Source organism: Sparus aurata, chromosome 15 (genome assembly GCF_900880675.1).
Source record: "Sparus aurata chromosome 15, fSpaAur1.1, whole genome shotgun sequence".
In the NCBI taxonomy this organism is placed as follows: Eukaryota; Metazoa; Chordata; class Actinopteri; order Spariformes; family Sparidae; genus Sparus; species Sparus aurata.
The window spans coordinates 18,373,807-18,389,395 of NC_044201.1; the positions used below are offsets into that span (position 1 = coordinate 18,373,807).

The 15,589-nt window shown below is 42.6% G+C and overlaps 1 protein-coding gene across 1 annotated transcript in view; it reads right to left on the reverse strand.

The window, feature by feature from the left end:
- The window catches only part of b3gat2 (beta-1,3-glucuronyltransferase 2 (glucuronosyltransferase S)), a 57,462-nt gene extending 42,641 nt beyond the window's left edge, over nt 1–14,821 (reverse strand). The window contains exon 1 of the mRNA XM_030442937.1: nt 13,585–14,821. Within this exon, the coding sequence (XP_030298797.1) occupies nt 13,585–14,118 (534 nt within the window). The 5' untranslated portion in view covers nt 14,119–14,821. The remainder of the gene's footprint in view (nt 1–13,584) is intronic.
- Nucleotides 14,822–15,589: the final 768 nt, after the last annotated feature.

Below are 15,589 nucleotides of genomic sequence, written 5' to 3' on the forward strand. Positions count from 1 at the left end.
AAAATTCTGACGGTCCACACATTCAGTCTTCTTTTCATTGTCTCTGTCACTGCAACACATTTTAAATCTGAAGAGAGTCGTCTTTGTTGTCGTTTGTTCACGGTGGGCAAATATTTCCCTCACTGGACACCAATACAATATTTTTTCACATCCTAACACTGTGTGAAGATCCCAATGTGCCTTCACTAAGCTTCCGGTTGAATGGAGTTTTCTCTGAAGGCAATGCTAAAAAGCACATTATGTTCATATCCTAGAATGTGAAGTTCCTCTTACTACTTTCTTCTATTTCAAAATGTTGCGCAAAAGCATTTTTTGACAATCATTCCAGACTGAGAGATTTTTACTCGATTTTTGTGTCAAATAATGTTTTATTCATCCTGCTATGACGACCCAAAACCCTTTAAATGGGTAAAGAAAAGGAAGGAAGACCAACAGTGGAGTGATGACAGATGTTGTATAGTGTATACAGAATAGACAAAAATAAATTTGGGGAAACCGGTAAGATAAGAATGGTAAAAATATTGGTTTGGATCAGAGAACATGTCAACCAACTTTCAGGTGGTGCCAAGACAAGCATCAATACTGAATGACCTGGATGCCAAAACTACCTCTTGGTGTTATCCATGAATAAGACATTTGCAAAGTCATGAACACACACAGACATACACAGACACAAAGGGCGCAGTCGCCAAAAGGGGGGGAAGTTTTGTGGACCGACAGATTGACCTATGAAGGTGCTGAAAGTTTTATTTATTTCTGTTCTTAAAGTTCCAGTTTGTAAGAAAGTCGTCTCATTTCCAACTCGTCAAACACTGGCGCTTTGGGATTGGGGTCGACACGACCCACAATCCCAAAGAAGAAGTATCTGACAAGTTGAAAAATGAGACAACTTTCTTACAAACTGGACATTTTAGGTGGACAAAAAAGGCTAGAATGTATGTGATGAGTCCTGGACATCACAGTCAAGTCGTTTTTGTCATGTGACTCAAGTCCAAAGGTCTGCAATTCAATACACCTATGAAGAGTGAAATGGAACAAAATTCATATCTGAAAAATACTGTGGATATTAGTGTTGAGTCAAAGATAAGAGTGATTCCAAGAGAATATCATTTCACTCTTCTGCCTCTGCTAATAAGACCTTAAAACAACACACTCACTTTCCTCCCTTGCTGAATCTGTAGACCCTTTGTTCTGTACTGTACATCGGTGGGCTGTATAGACGGAGTCACAAGCGGACACTGTCATGCGTTACCAAAGCTCCTGTCTCATTATCAATATGGATATCTTCACCAGAGGGCAGACGCTGCACTGAGATAACAAATAATTCATCTTTGCCGCACATGAAAAATCATTTCAGATGCAGCTGGGTGCACGACAACCTCCAAGTCCTGACAAATTACAGCGCTGGCAGCTCAGTCAGTAAACGCATGCTATTTACAAGTAAACAAAAGAAAAGCTGGGGTGAAAAATACAGTGCTGAGGGGAATCACATTTCATCTGACTCGCAGCCAGGACACTCTGTCTGGGAGCACTGAGGCTCAGTCGGGTAATCAACTCTGACTCCCTCCCCTGCAAACAAATAGGTGAGAAGTGAATTGTGTGTACACACAAAGAGACTCTTAATGATGAGGTATATGAAATCCATTATGGATGTTCTCGTTTCCTGCCTCCTGCCCTGGAGAAAGAGCCGTCATTGTGTTGTTGACGCACTGGGACGAGTGGCTGGGCCGGGTGTGATTTTAATCAAGCGTATTTTTATCTGTGTGTTATTAATATGCATGGCAGAGGCAATCGGAGAAAGGGAGGGAAAAAATGAGCTGGGAGAAAATGAATGAATCAAATTAGAGAGTCTGGGGACGGGCTATGAAACCGTGCTGCAATGGTGCATGATACGTGCACAGGTTGAATGCTTTATGGGTTTATGTGGAAAAAGATGAAAGAGATGACGGTGCATGCTGATTGTGTGCGTGCGTGTGTGTGTGTGTGTGTGTGTGTGTGTGGAGTGTGAAACGGAGTGATTTCTGTGACAATATCCACGAATGTGCAGAGATGTTGTAATGTCACAGCATTTCTCTCCAGCAGGGGAACTGTATGCATTCTCAACACAACTTTCAGTACCACATCAAAAAAAATAAATCCTTAACACAAAAAATAATATGATACCAATATTCATATAATAATATTTTTTTAATTGTTTTTTTTTAAAGATCAACCTGCACACAGTGCTGTCACAGAAAAGACAAGCTGTAATAATATTAAAAGGGATAGTTCAGGTCTTTTGACAGTGGGATGCATGATGTACATCGGCAGTGAGCAGAGCAGTGTACCGCTGTAAATAAGTACCAGCAGCAAGACATATTTCAACCACTGCCTGCTGTGCACTGTTTTGAGACTTTCAGTGGCTGTCTGACGGCAATCTTTTAGTAGATTTTTCTTAATAGCTTTGGCACATTTGATGCCGTCAAATCTGTATTTCGCATTGGTATCAAGAGGTTCTCATACTTCTGACAACCTTAATATTGTGTATGTACTTGTTATATACATTATAACAATGTAAATCTATGAACAAATGCAAAATGTTTCTGTAACAAAGATCCAGCTGTTCTGTCACAAAGCACTGGCTCCAGATATACAGTTTCCTTTCGCCTCTAGAAAGTCTTACATCACTCTTCGCCTCTTTATTCTGATTGCTTGTAGTATTTCGTTATTATAACAAAACAGTTCAACAGTTTGGGAAGTGAATTTATGTGCTTTCTTGCCAAGACTGAGATGAGAGTAACAATTCTCATGTCTGTGTGTTAACCTTGAACACATACAGAAATATAAAAATGACATTTTGTGGTTTTAAGGGCAGTTACATGGTGGAACCATTTCTGGGCAAACAACTGCCCGCCGCACTGACTGGACGCAACTTTCCCAAACTCAACACAGCCTGAAAACAGCAACGCTCCCTGCTGACCTACTGTGCTCTCTACAACCTGTGCCCACAAACTGTGTCTGGAAACCTACACTGTACCGTGGGCGTAGATGCTGAATTAAAGAACTAGGTACTCCATTAAATCATAACTTGTCATTTTTTAACATTTTTTGTTATGTATTAAGGACATTACAAGCGAGAAAGACACTTTATTTTGGAACAAAGTCGATCTTTCTGAACTTGTTCGCCGTCACGTAACAACTCGAGACAATGATTGTTGACCTGTTGAACATTTGAGTTTGTCGTCACCCTGTGTTATATGACAAAAGACACAAAGTTTTGGACAATGTGACATAGTATTATGTAAGAGTTTAATCAGTGGAAAACTGGAGCTGTGATGTCCATCTGTGCTCTCTTCAAATCCAACAAACTACATTCTAAAAACAGCAATTTTACCTCACAGAACATGGGAGTTGCTGGTCTACCGCAGCCTTGATCTGTTAGTTTGTTGATAACTTTTAACATATCAATACATCTTTTTTAATGGACCGGAGCCCTGGGACGGACAACTGATATGAACTCAGTGAATACGACCTCTCTACCGTAAGATGATACATCGTGCAAAGACAGCTTTATAAGAGTTGGTAGTTCTAAGCTAAACTAACCTATGCTAGACATGTCCTGACTCAAGCTGTTAATGGTGTATTGTTATGTCATGTTAAAGTAGGTGTTTCTGATATATACTCCACCGTATTAATGTCAGTGAGGGAAGGGTAAATATTAGAAAACACCTCTCTTATAACCGTCACAATACAACAGCACTGTGAGCTGAAATGATCACACAGCTGAATCAACACCTCTCTGGATTAGTTTTAGTTAGCTAACCTAAGAAACCGTAAGGCCTTACTAGATTGTTCACTATGAAGGTTAATTCAGGACACGCTATAGAACATGTTGTACACTCTAAGCATCTTAAATCAAACCAAACAAAACAATGAGACAGTTCAACCGCAGCCACAGCATAGTAACTGAAATAAAGAGTTCCTTTGAGCTTGTGAGCGGGTGGTGAGCTCTCAGCAGATATCAGACTGATGGCAGACCCTGACGCATTGCTGACACTATTAATGTATAATGACTAATCGGGCTGGTTCCTAATCAGTTCCACAACATCTCACTATTATGGAAAAAAAATCCCAGAAACTATGACATGACCAGCTACTTTCGCTGCAGTGCTGTTTATCTGCGAAGCTTCAACTGACTCTCCATAAACATGAGAGTGACCAGACAATGACTGAACTTTAACTTATCCTTTAATCATTATGCTGAAATAGAAGAAAAACTTCATCAACCAAAAAGTTTACCACTGCGTCTACAGCGAAACCACGAGAACCACTAGCCCACATACTGAACCGATCCGATAGGAAATAAGATCTCATCAGTTTTTCCCACCCACATATGTTCACAGGAAAGTGTTGGAGTCATTTTCAATTTTCAGAATGTCTGAGATTGAAGAAGCTTATCTGTGGACGCAATAAGCTATAAACACATCAGGAAAACTGAAAAACCAGGTTTAAGAGACACAGGTTGAATAATGACCAGCTTCTGTTGAATGTAGGGGTGAAACAGGACGCAAGGGGGTTTGATGAGGGGGTAGTGTGTATAGGGAGGGGGTAGTCTAAAAAAGGCTGGGGAAATATGCAGCAGGCTGGTGCATATCACCGCCTCACGTTTATACTGGCCCTTTAAAGCCTTCAACCTTTCCGTCACCTTCCTGTCTCCCCTATCCTTATCCTCCCACCAACCCCACCACGGACAATTTCTCTCGCCGAGGTTCATCTCCTTTATGCTTCGCTACCCTGACATTACAACCCCCCCCCCATCCTCGCTTCTCCCACTACACTATGTAATTATGATAATTGCTCATAGGGGTTTGAGGAAATTGAATTTCCCATTTCGCTCTGGCTCCTTTATCCCAGCAGTTTCTCTTTGTGCCACCCCCCACCATCACCCCACGATTCTCTGCAGGCCTGGAGTCTGCCGCTTTGGACTCTTGATCAAATATATCCTTAATGTTTGCTTACGTGTCTTTCGACCATTTCCTCCAAAAATAGAAAAGTAATTTCACTAATTCCCCAACACTGACTGACTCCCCAGTAAGATGTATAACATATGAGAGGAGGGAATATTAACAGTATGAGAGTGTAATTAAAATCCAATTTAATTTCAAAGATGAATCATCAAAAAAATCGAATGGAACAAATTATTCTTGGACTTTCTGAGCTCTCGAGTTCAGTTTCATTTCAGCACAGCAATGGATTTCCATCACAAATACACAATCAAACAAAAACACCAAACAAATTTAGAACGAAAAAAAAGCAACACTGGATCTGGTGCGGCGCCATTGGTGGAAAGGTGTCCCAGAGTCACACTTCAGCATAGAGCATTTGCCTAAGTACCTGCTCCCTAAAATAGTCGCCGTGACTGCTGCGCAGCTCTCGGAGCCGGGGGAGTTCAATTATTCAAAAAAAGGTCTGACGAAAGTCTTGCCTCGCTGACAGGCCGTCGCAGCTGAATCAAACAGCCCTGCCATGCTGCCGTCAGCTGAAAAAAGCTTCCATCCCCAGAGTCAGCTTTTCAGGAATGAAGAAGGGGGAAAAAGGCACAGCTTAATTTTCCTGATTGCTTGTTTCGCAGCCAAGTTTGATTGGGTTCCTCCACTGTAAAACTGACTGAGCCAGACATAGTTGGGGTCAGCAGTATTTTATTGGATAACTCAGGTTTTTATTACATTTTGGATCTTACTTTTGTAGTTTTAACTATCATTTCTGCTGGTTTTGATAACACCACTAACCAAAGTTATTGCTGCAAGCCGACAGAAGAAAAATGAAGTTAGATGATCGGAGTTGAATCGTAGAGCCTTTTATTTGGAGGTAAAGCCAATAAGTGTAATGAATATAAAATGGCTGTAATCACTGGTAGACTCAGGATGTTTGAGGGGCAGAGGCAAGAAAAATAAAAAGGAAACTACACTAGCTGTAGATGGCGGGGCATCAGTGCACAGAAAGTGCCCAGTGTCTGTAATAGTCCCTCAGCTGAGGTTGCAAAAATACAGACAGAGCTGATCAGAGGGCAGTGCCTGTTCAGGTCTGTGAGAACTAACCAATCAGAGCAGACGGGACTTTTTGGGCCTTACAATGCCTTAAAGGGAGCGGTGAGACATCGGGTGAAAAGAGGTGATGCAGTATAGACAATGTTAGAAAAATTGTCAGTGGTTTTAATGGTAAATCATGTAAAGATTTTCTAGCGGACACCCAAAATTAACAAAAAAATGATCATGAAAATTAGCATAATACGGAACCTTTAAGGACATCAGACAGTGAGAGGCTTTATTCCCAGACTCCTGATGTATTGTAATTACACTATTGCTGCGTTTCAATTCAGGGTCTGCATCCATGGAAGGACCCGGCCTTTGCGTTCTTTGAAGGGGAGTCGTTCGGAGAGACCTTGTTAACCGCGTCAACCGTTGTTAAATGGAACGGTCTAGCCTTTGGGGCATTTCCTGGTTGCGTCACCAGATGTTTTACACTTACGTCACGATTTCTGCTGCCCAGGCCCGCGAAAGTGACGATCTACGCCACGCCATGTCGCCATTTTCTCTTCTCTTCTTTCTTCTTTTTCGGGCGCACAAAGAATCTTAGGATATGTGAGTCCACGAAGCATAGTAGCGGTGCATCCTCCAAAAAGAGGGTAAAGAAGGCCACATTTGTGAGCTGCATTTGGATGGGCTTTCGAATTGAGACAGCCTTCGTGCAGCGTTGTGACATAATTGGCCTTCAAATGCGGCCTCTGAAGGATGCAGACCCCGAATTGAGAGACAGCATATGGCATATGAACAGACTGTGGATGTATCTTTGACAGACAGGTACTTTACTCCTTTTCAACCTTTTTTGGTTAGAATTCATCACGAACAGTCTCCAGAGATGTTAGCTTGTGCATTTTAGGGGGTGTAACTGTCTCGACTTCTGTTTAGTGACGTAGAGAGGCTCCCATCTGTCTTTATTGTTATTGGGCTGCCAAAGTCAGATCTTCTTGCCTGTTCGTTTTCTCCCACAAGACAAACCCTTCCACGGTGCTTTCAAGATATTTCACCAAAATAACCCCAAAGTCATAAATGAAGCCTCATTCACTGTGGCTTAGGCAATTCATAACCCCATTACGATTCGCTCATTCTGGGTATAAGTGTTGTTTAACTGTCCTCGCGAGGATACATTACTGCAAGAAACTACAGTCAGGGTAAGCCCACCAGCTAAATATAAAAAAGAAATCTGAGTGATTCAAACTTTATGAACACAATGTTAATGTGCTCCAAAGTGAGGGAGCCACTGTGACGGTGGCACACTGCTCCTTGAGGGAAAAATGCCAAATCACCATCAGGAACCAACAGGAAGCATCGCGCGCGTGTGTGAGAGCAATCAAGGTGTAATTGCACGGGTGGCATTCAATGAGCAGCCTCGCGTTTTCTGACACCCTATTGACTACCAGGCGTCGACTCAGCTGGAACGCGTCGCGTGCATAATAAACCAAGCCAGAGTGAGACCTGACTAATGTGGGGAAACGGAGAATACACCCTTTAACTCTTGTCTTAATGCTAAATGCCGTTCCACCTGACTTCTCACTCCCACTCTGCTGCCGGAGAGGAGGAAGAACTGTTAAACATTCGCTATGTACCAATGTTTTTTTCATTAGCTCATTACTCTGCGGTGGTTTGGAGCAAAACTGCCTGGGCAGATACCTTCATGCAATCAACAGCTCAGAGTCAAGCACCAGGCAGATTTTGTCCCAGCTGGGGTTCATCATTTTGTTAATTGGGCAACTGCAGGTCAGAAATCAAGTGCTTTCAGCTCTACAGTTAAAATTAGACTGATGAAATTGGTTTGAATCTAGATATTGAAAAACATCCTTTTTCCTGTTCAAATCAACATTTAACCTCCCAAACCTGATATTATCACCTTTATTCAATGTCTAAATATACTATATCAATTTGAGTTACATGATTCTCCTGTACGGTATTCTACATCTTCTCCTTGTTAAACCAAGGTTGTTAAATTCTAATATTTCTGGAAGGATAACAGTGAAGCATTTAATGTCCAAGAAATGTACTTTTTCAGCTTCTACGTATCATTCTGACAGAAGTGCTGATTGCACAGAATAATGGCTGTACAGAAATGACACCGATCTCACTTTCACCATGCTGCCACCAGGCTGGATTTTTTTCTCGAAAAAAATAAAAGACGAAAATTACAGCACCAAGGAAGCGTGTCTGCAATTGCCCTACCAAAACCAGGAGAGGCATTGTTTTTCCCGCTCAGTTTCCTCCAGGTAACGGTGGAACAACTGCAACAACTGAAATAACTCTGCGATGCAAAAGAAAAAGGACAACACTGATAGAGAAGGAGTGAACAATCAGACGTTTATTTGATGGAGAGCTGGAGTGTCGAATCTGCTCCCCCGCTGGTATATTTACTATATTCTATATACTCTTATCAGTGGGACTTGAGACAGTGTACAACAAGCAATCTCTCTACTAGACCAGTAAGTAACACAACCTGCCTGCTTGTTAATAGCACTGACATCAGGGTTTCTAGGTCAAATTGCTTTCATACTGCACATTACTCATGTTGTAATCATTCCTCCTCTCTATACTGACCCTGACCCTATCTGAGCCGTGGTGGATGGATTTACATTTGTCACCAGGAACACAACACCGGCAACAAACCTACAAACACTGCTAACAGGATGAAGATGTGCTTGACTTGGCTAACGTCAGGGCCGTCCACATTGGCAGCATTTTTTTGTTGTTGTTTGTCTATACAGCAGGTGTCTAAGCCGCGTTTTTCAATCATCCATCTTAAATGCATCAGCTTCGGTTTTAATCCCGTGATACAGAACATGTGTAGCAATGACCCGAAGCGCGCTTTTGCAGACTTGTGTCTGTTACCTACAGTATTGGGTATTGTAAAATGGGTTCAGAGCCACCAAACACACGGTGCCTGCAGTACTGTAATGCTTTAAATCTATTTTCCCCCTCACTGCGCTTTGTGTAGCATAATCTCCATAGGCAGATGTTCAAATTACAAAAATCCTCTTATGTCTGTATTAGCTTTTTTTTTCTTCTACTGACTGGTCAGGGCCTCAGTTTCATATAACTTGGTGGGCAGGGGACATAAAATAGGACATGCAACTGTTGGTTTTTTCTAGGGGATGCACAATAAAGATTTTTTTGAAAGCCAATTCTGATAAGTGGTAATGACCTGCTTCTTATGGTTGATGCCGATAAGATAACGGATAATTCATTAAAAAAAATTTCACTTGTAAAATAAGTCCATTACCTGTAGTTTATGCACACCTAAAATTAAAACAAATGTAAGATTTACTGAGTAAAGAGTAACGATCAATTATTCCACAGCTGTAATAAGATTTGTTGTGTTTAACTTGTAGTAAAGTAAACTTCCCCTCCTCTCTGAAACAGTAAAAAAAACGTCCACACTAGCAGCAACATGTTTGGCTCTTTAGTCTACACTGCGTGGCTTTATGCCGATGTAGCAGTTTAAATTCATGAGCGTAACAAGTGTTTCTTCTTCTTCTTCTTCTTCTTCTTTATTGACAGATTGCAAACCAACATTTAAGCTGCATACCACCACACACTGTATCAGAATGTGCTGATGTTGTGCTTGTAAAGTCCATGAAAGCAATCTATCCTCGCATTGTCGTCTATTGTTATTGGACACATTGATAAATGACTGATAATATAAATTCAGCCATCAGTGAGCAAATAATGTATTGGCTTGATCTGATTTGTACCCCTAGGGTATTGCTTTTGCTGTGACTCATATGACAGTACTGCGTTAAGATGGGTTTGAAAAATCCAGACTTTTCTTAAACACCAGTTTTATAAAATCATTGTTGGAATTCCAGGAAAAACTCCCAAAAGATTACAATGAGAAATAATATTCCAAAAGGTCATGTTGAAATAATATTTTAGTTGCAGAAATGTGAACTGCATGATTTTTCCTCCTAAAGTGATATAAGGGTTTTTAATCTGAAGCTGCCACCCACTATAAGCACAGTTACTGCCATCAGTCTAAAGCCTGCAGACAGTTTCTGCAGGTTATTACTGCCGTATGACAGCCTATTATCTCTCTATGACAGGCCATTACCTGCACAGAGGAGCTAAGTAATGAAATAGGCAGGTGGACAGAGAGAAGACAGTGTGCTATCAACAAATCAAACAGACGCTCTATACGATGAGCCACAGGCACAGAATCCAACACCGAGGCTACGTGTCAGGAAAGTCTCAGCCAGCACACTGGGCTCACAATATAGAGGGTTTTTGCCCAAGTGCTGCATTCAGGGACCAAAAAAGATGGATAAGCCATCGAGAGTCAGCATGTGATTCAAATCAAAGCTGTATTTCTTCAGGCTGAGCCGATGTGAATAATTTACTTTGCTGCATTTGGATTGATTGGAAAGACCTTTGGGTCATTTGTGTGGGAATGAGCACCAACCCAGACTGCAGTTCATTTTCTGTTTGACCCTTTATAGAATTGATTAATCAATAAGTAAAAGTTCATAAATGTATGCTGCCAATACTGTGAAAATCCATTAATAATTTAAGTCACCCATGAGCTAAATTGTTAAATATTTCCAGCTTGTAAAACGTCACCATTTGTGGCCTTTGGACTAATATTGGGTTTGGACTGTTTGGCTTGATGCAAACGAGCAAATTTAAGGCTTCTCACTGAATTGTGACGAGCACTTCCCACTGTTTTCTGACACCTTTGACCTAAAACGATCCAGGAAAAAAATTGTCAGATCAATCGATGGTGGAAATTGTAATCTGTTGCAGCCTGCATTTCTCCAGCAGTTACATTGTCTCCTCCGCTGAACAAGACTTCCCTTAGAATCATCAGTCATCAGGCTCCGTTCTCACATGTCCAAAATGAAAAGAAGAAAAGCTGCAGAGCTCAAATACAGTGCGTCAAACACTCTTAGTGTAAATTCGCCTTCAGTTTTACCCTGCTGTTTGAAGAACAGATTTTAGATGCGCGCTGAGATTGCTTTCAAAGGGAGAAAGAAAAGAGCCTTTTTTTGTATCAACATGTTGCAATGCAAACATTAATTTTTCACCCTGCTAAAGGGCCGTTATAATGCTCAGGTAGAGGACAGCGCCACATTTCTGAATGGGTCAGTCGTGATCAGAGATCATCATCAGAGCACACCAGCAGGTAAATCGCTCGCTGTGAAATTTAATTCATTTTCCAGGTATTGCAATCATTTTTTTTTCCTCCTTTCGGTTTTTACTACATTATTCAGCGCAGCATTAGAGGATAAGTTGTAAAAAATGTCTCGTATTCCGAATATTTTATTATTGGAACAAATGATAGCAATTTTAGCATTTCTCTGAATGGCAGTAATCAGCGCAGGCAATCAGCAATCAGAGAGGCATTCAAGAGTGTTTGTTCATTTGAACGTGAGAGGGTTGTTTGGTTGCGTCTGCCGCTGCTGTCGCTCTTTGTCACCTGGGCATTAAGAGCAGCGTGTATTATCGAGGACAAGCAGATCTTTAACGCCGATGTGAAAAGAGACACCAATATACGTATGTACATGTGCTAATATAAGCACACTCTCAGACATAAACTTCAATGTCAGTTTACCGATATGAGAAGTCGATACTGGCATATCATCTGGCCTGTCGACAAACTCAGATTTACAAACGACTGTCGGTCGATATGTTTTTATCAGTATTTATGTATGAGAAGGCTCGGAGGGTCTCAAATTGGTCCACATGCTGCATCAGATTAATGAGAAAATTATACAAATGAACATGTATGTCAAAAAGAACCAGTATCGCTATCTTACCCTAGCATAAACTCTCACACACACAACCCTGCTTGTCACATTAATTCAGTGTGGGTGAGTGAATCCGATGAAATCCGGACAGCGGTGGTGCTGTGATAAAGATTGGAAAGAAGTGGCAGCCCTGGTGCACCGAAAACACCCCGAGTGAGCACCAGCACCACCTCTACCACCATCCGTCTCTCTCATCTGTCTCTCTGTCATGTGGTTTTACTGGTTTCACGACTAGAATACATTGCTTTAACAACACAATCTCAGCTGGAACGAGCGGGTATTGGAACAAGGTCTGGAGCCTCCCCAGAGTTTTTTTTAGCAATGTTCCGGTGGGATCCCATCAACATGAAGAGCTGGTGAATTTTGATGTGATCCCATACGGGGAATGCTAAACAATGGCTTCTCCTGTGCAGCATCATGGTTCCAGCATGGTACAAACGCATTCGGAAATTAGGGAATAGACCTCATACCCTCATAGTGTAGACCCAAATAGTCCATTTCTATGGCTCTTACCTCTATTATCTCCTGACGTGACATCAGTTACTAAATCTATGGGACAATATCCTCTGCAACAGGGTGTGCAAGGATGCGTTTAAGATTTATCAGGGCTGTCTGGCTGAGGGCTCCGACACCATTCGGGTGGTTTTCAGGTTACTTTTTAACTAATCTGTCTGCGACAGTTTGTAGTTACTTCACAATTCAACATTCTCCCCATAAAAATGTGATCAGCACATGAAGACATCAAGCAACAGAACAGTATGTACAGCAGTCAATGCCATATATATCGACTGCAACATTTCAATCCTGTTGACTCGTTGCTGCGATTATGAGTAATTATTTAATGATGTAATAACAGGACTCAGAAAGGGGCCATTCGGCATAATGACTGCTTCTGATAATGCAAAGTGAGTCAGTATAATCTTTGCAGAAAAGGCACCAGGTGCCAATTATAAGACAATGGTAGATCCTAAAACGTTGTCTAGCAGCAGCACATCAGCACAGTACAAGTTCATGTACATAAGATAAGACAGACTACCAAGTAGGTTTGTATGACCAGCAAAACTCTGGAGGGTGTTGAATTGAGGAGGGGTGTTTTTATTACTTCAACCAAGGCGGTCATGTTTTCATCCGTGTCCATTTGTGTGTTTGTTGGTTGGTTTGTTTGTCAGCAGAATCACACAAAAACTCCAGAACAGATTTCCACGAAACCTATATGGAGAAAGGGTTTCGGACCAGAGTAGACCTTTTGGTGCAGATCTGGATAAAGAGAGGACCCAGGGATTTTTTTCCCCATCTTTTTTAAAGTTGCAATGCAAGGCTTTTTGGGTAATTTTTGTTAATTTCGCAGGTGTTTTTTTTTTTTTTACCAGTCTCTCAGACTGGTATATGTTTAAATTTCGATTTGTAAACCAACATATGTGCCATTTCCTCTTTCATACTACATTGTGATGCTTTAAGCAGCCTTAATGCTGATAATAGCCCACTTCTGTTACTTTTACCATTCTGCTAGATTTGTGTGTGAGGGAGGATTTTAGAACTTCTTCCAACATTACTGTTTTAACACACAATAAACCTCATGCTTCCACCTCTTGGTTTTCAAATTAAAACAGTTTAACAGGTTAACAATTCAATTCAGATATCTTAGCTCGTCTTTAAGAAAAACTGGTAAGACAATCGCTAATAAATCTCCCCTTGTTCAGCTGCGAAGTGACGGATTTGCGGTAATAACACAGGTGATGTATGAAATGTGGGGCTACCTCTTCAAACAGCTCCAGGCTGTACGTGTTGTCGTCATCCGCGAAGAAAACCACCCCGGCGTCCCGCCTGCTCCGGTGCTGCCGGAGCCATGCGAGAGCCACATTCCTCTGCTCGGTGGCGCGTGGCATCCCGGCGCGCTTGAACCTGCGGGGAGTGAACACATGCAGGTGTGTGTACGGCACCCCGCACTTGGCCAGGAAGCGCGCCACCAGCTCCGTGCGCGTCGTCGAGTCCTCCACTACGATCCAGTGGAAGCGGGGCACCTGGCGGAAGGCGTGGGCCAGACGGGTCAGCTCCGCTTTCTGCACCGGACGGGTGTAAGTCGGAGTGATGGCGTAGATGACCGGCAGGGCGGTCTGGTTCTGGGTGCCACCGGCTCCCGGTGCGCCGGTCCGGGCCGCCCGCTGCGCCCTGCCGGTCCGAGCGGCTGCCGGGGCCCGGATCGTTCTTTTACTGTCGATATCGATCATGATGATGACAATAAGGACCCAGGGCAGCAGGATGAAGAAGCGGCTGAAAAACACTGATTTCATGGCGAGGCTGAAGTTACCGTGCGCCCTCTTCTCTCACTCACTCCATCACACACACCAAAAGAAATGCACTCCGGGAACCCCCTTCCTTTAAATCCTATGATGCTGCTCCTCAGAAACAAACAACAAAAGCGGACCTCTTGAGTCCATTTCAAACTATATCAAGCACAAAACCTTCCGCTGCGTTCCCCCGTCCCGGCGGGACCGTTTCCCAGGAGTTCCCCTCCTCCTCCTCCTCCTCCTCCTGCTCTTCTTCTTCTCTCGGATGGGACTTAAGTGCTTCTTCGTCGTCCTTCCCTCCTCCAGCGCACTCTCTCTCAAAAGCCCCCGTTAAATTCCCATGTTCTGTCGCCCCTTCAGTGCCGGTTTCCAGAGGAGAAAAACAAGCCGGAGTGGTGTCCCCTGCAGCGGGCGGTGATAACCCACCGATGTGCGCCGCCGAGGAGCATCACTTGGCGAGGACGGAGCGCTGCTCTGAGTCTGAGGATAATAAGGCAGGAGGGGAGGAGCAGGTGCAGAGCAGAGGAGGGGAGACGGGATAGAGGAGAGAACCTGGGGAGAGAGAGAGAGAGAGAGTCAGAGAGAGAGAGAGAGAGAGAGGAGGGGAAAAGCTAGAAAGGCCTTGTTATGTTGTGTGCATCAGTGTCCGCTGAGAATAAAACCCAGCTGATAGAGAGAGCATGGAGACACGAGAGAGAGAGAGAGAGAGAGAGGCAGAAGGTGGCCTGTGCTGCCGGAGCTCTCATGCTGTGTTTGTTAAGAATATATTATGAAATCAGGAAAGAAAAAAGAAAAAAAAGAAGGCAGGATTTGATCTGAGCTGTCTCGGGACCCAGAGACCTCCAGGGGTCTCTACACTGATAAGACTAGAGAGAAAAAATTAATTTTCAGAAATACAGCATAGCTAATGTCAAACATGCCACTCTCATCCACTCCTCACACACTGTTATTTCAAACTCAAGGCGATAACTCTAACATCTCGTAAAATGTCAGGACAAAGTAGTGAGAAATAATCATAATGTGTCGGCTGTGTGCCGTGACTTCATATATGTGAGGTCCACATTAACTGGCAGGCATTCTGGTAGTTGGGTGTTGGTCACATTTCTGAACAAAACATCAAAACATTATAGTTCAAGCTTCTTTACAGATTGTTAAGATTTGTCTTCTTTCCCTCGATTGCGTATTTTGAGGTCTTGGATGCACAAAACAGGCTATTAGAGGATGCCATCTTGGTTTTTAAGTAATTATGACGGCCACTTGTCACTACTTTTAGATGAAATGACTAATGGAATGACTGGAACAGGACCCAAGTAGACTGCATACCTTCGCCAAGGCCCAAAAGAGCAATTTAATTTAATTCAATCGAGCCTAATCCAATATTGAACTCGATAGCTCCGTATCAATCTGAACCACCCATTACTGCTTGGTTATAATTTAAGCTCAAAACAACGCAGACGGAATCATCATCTCCAAC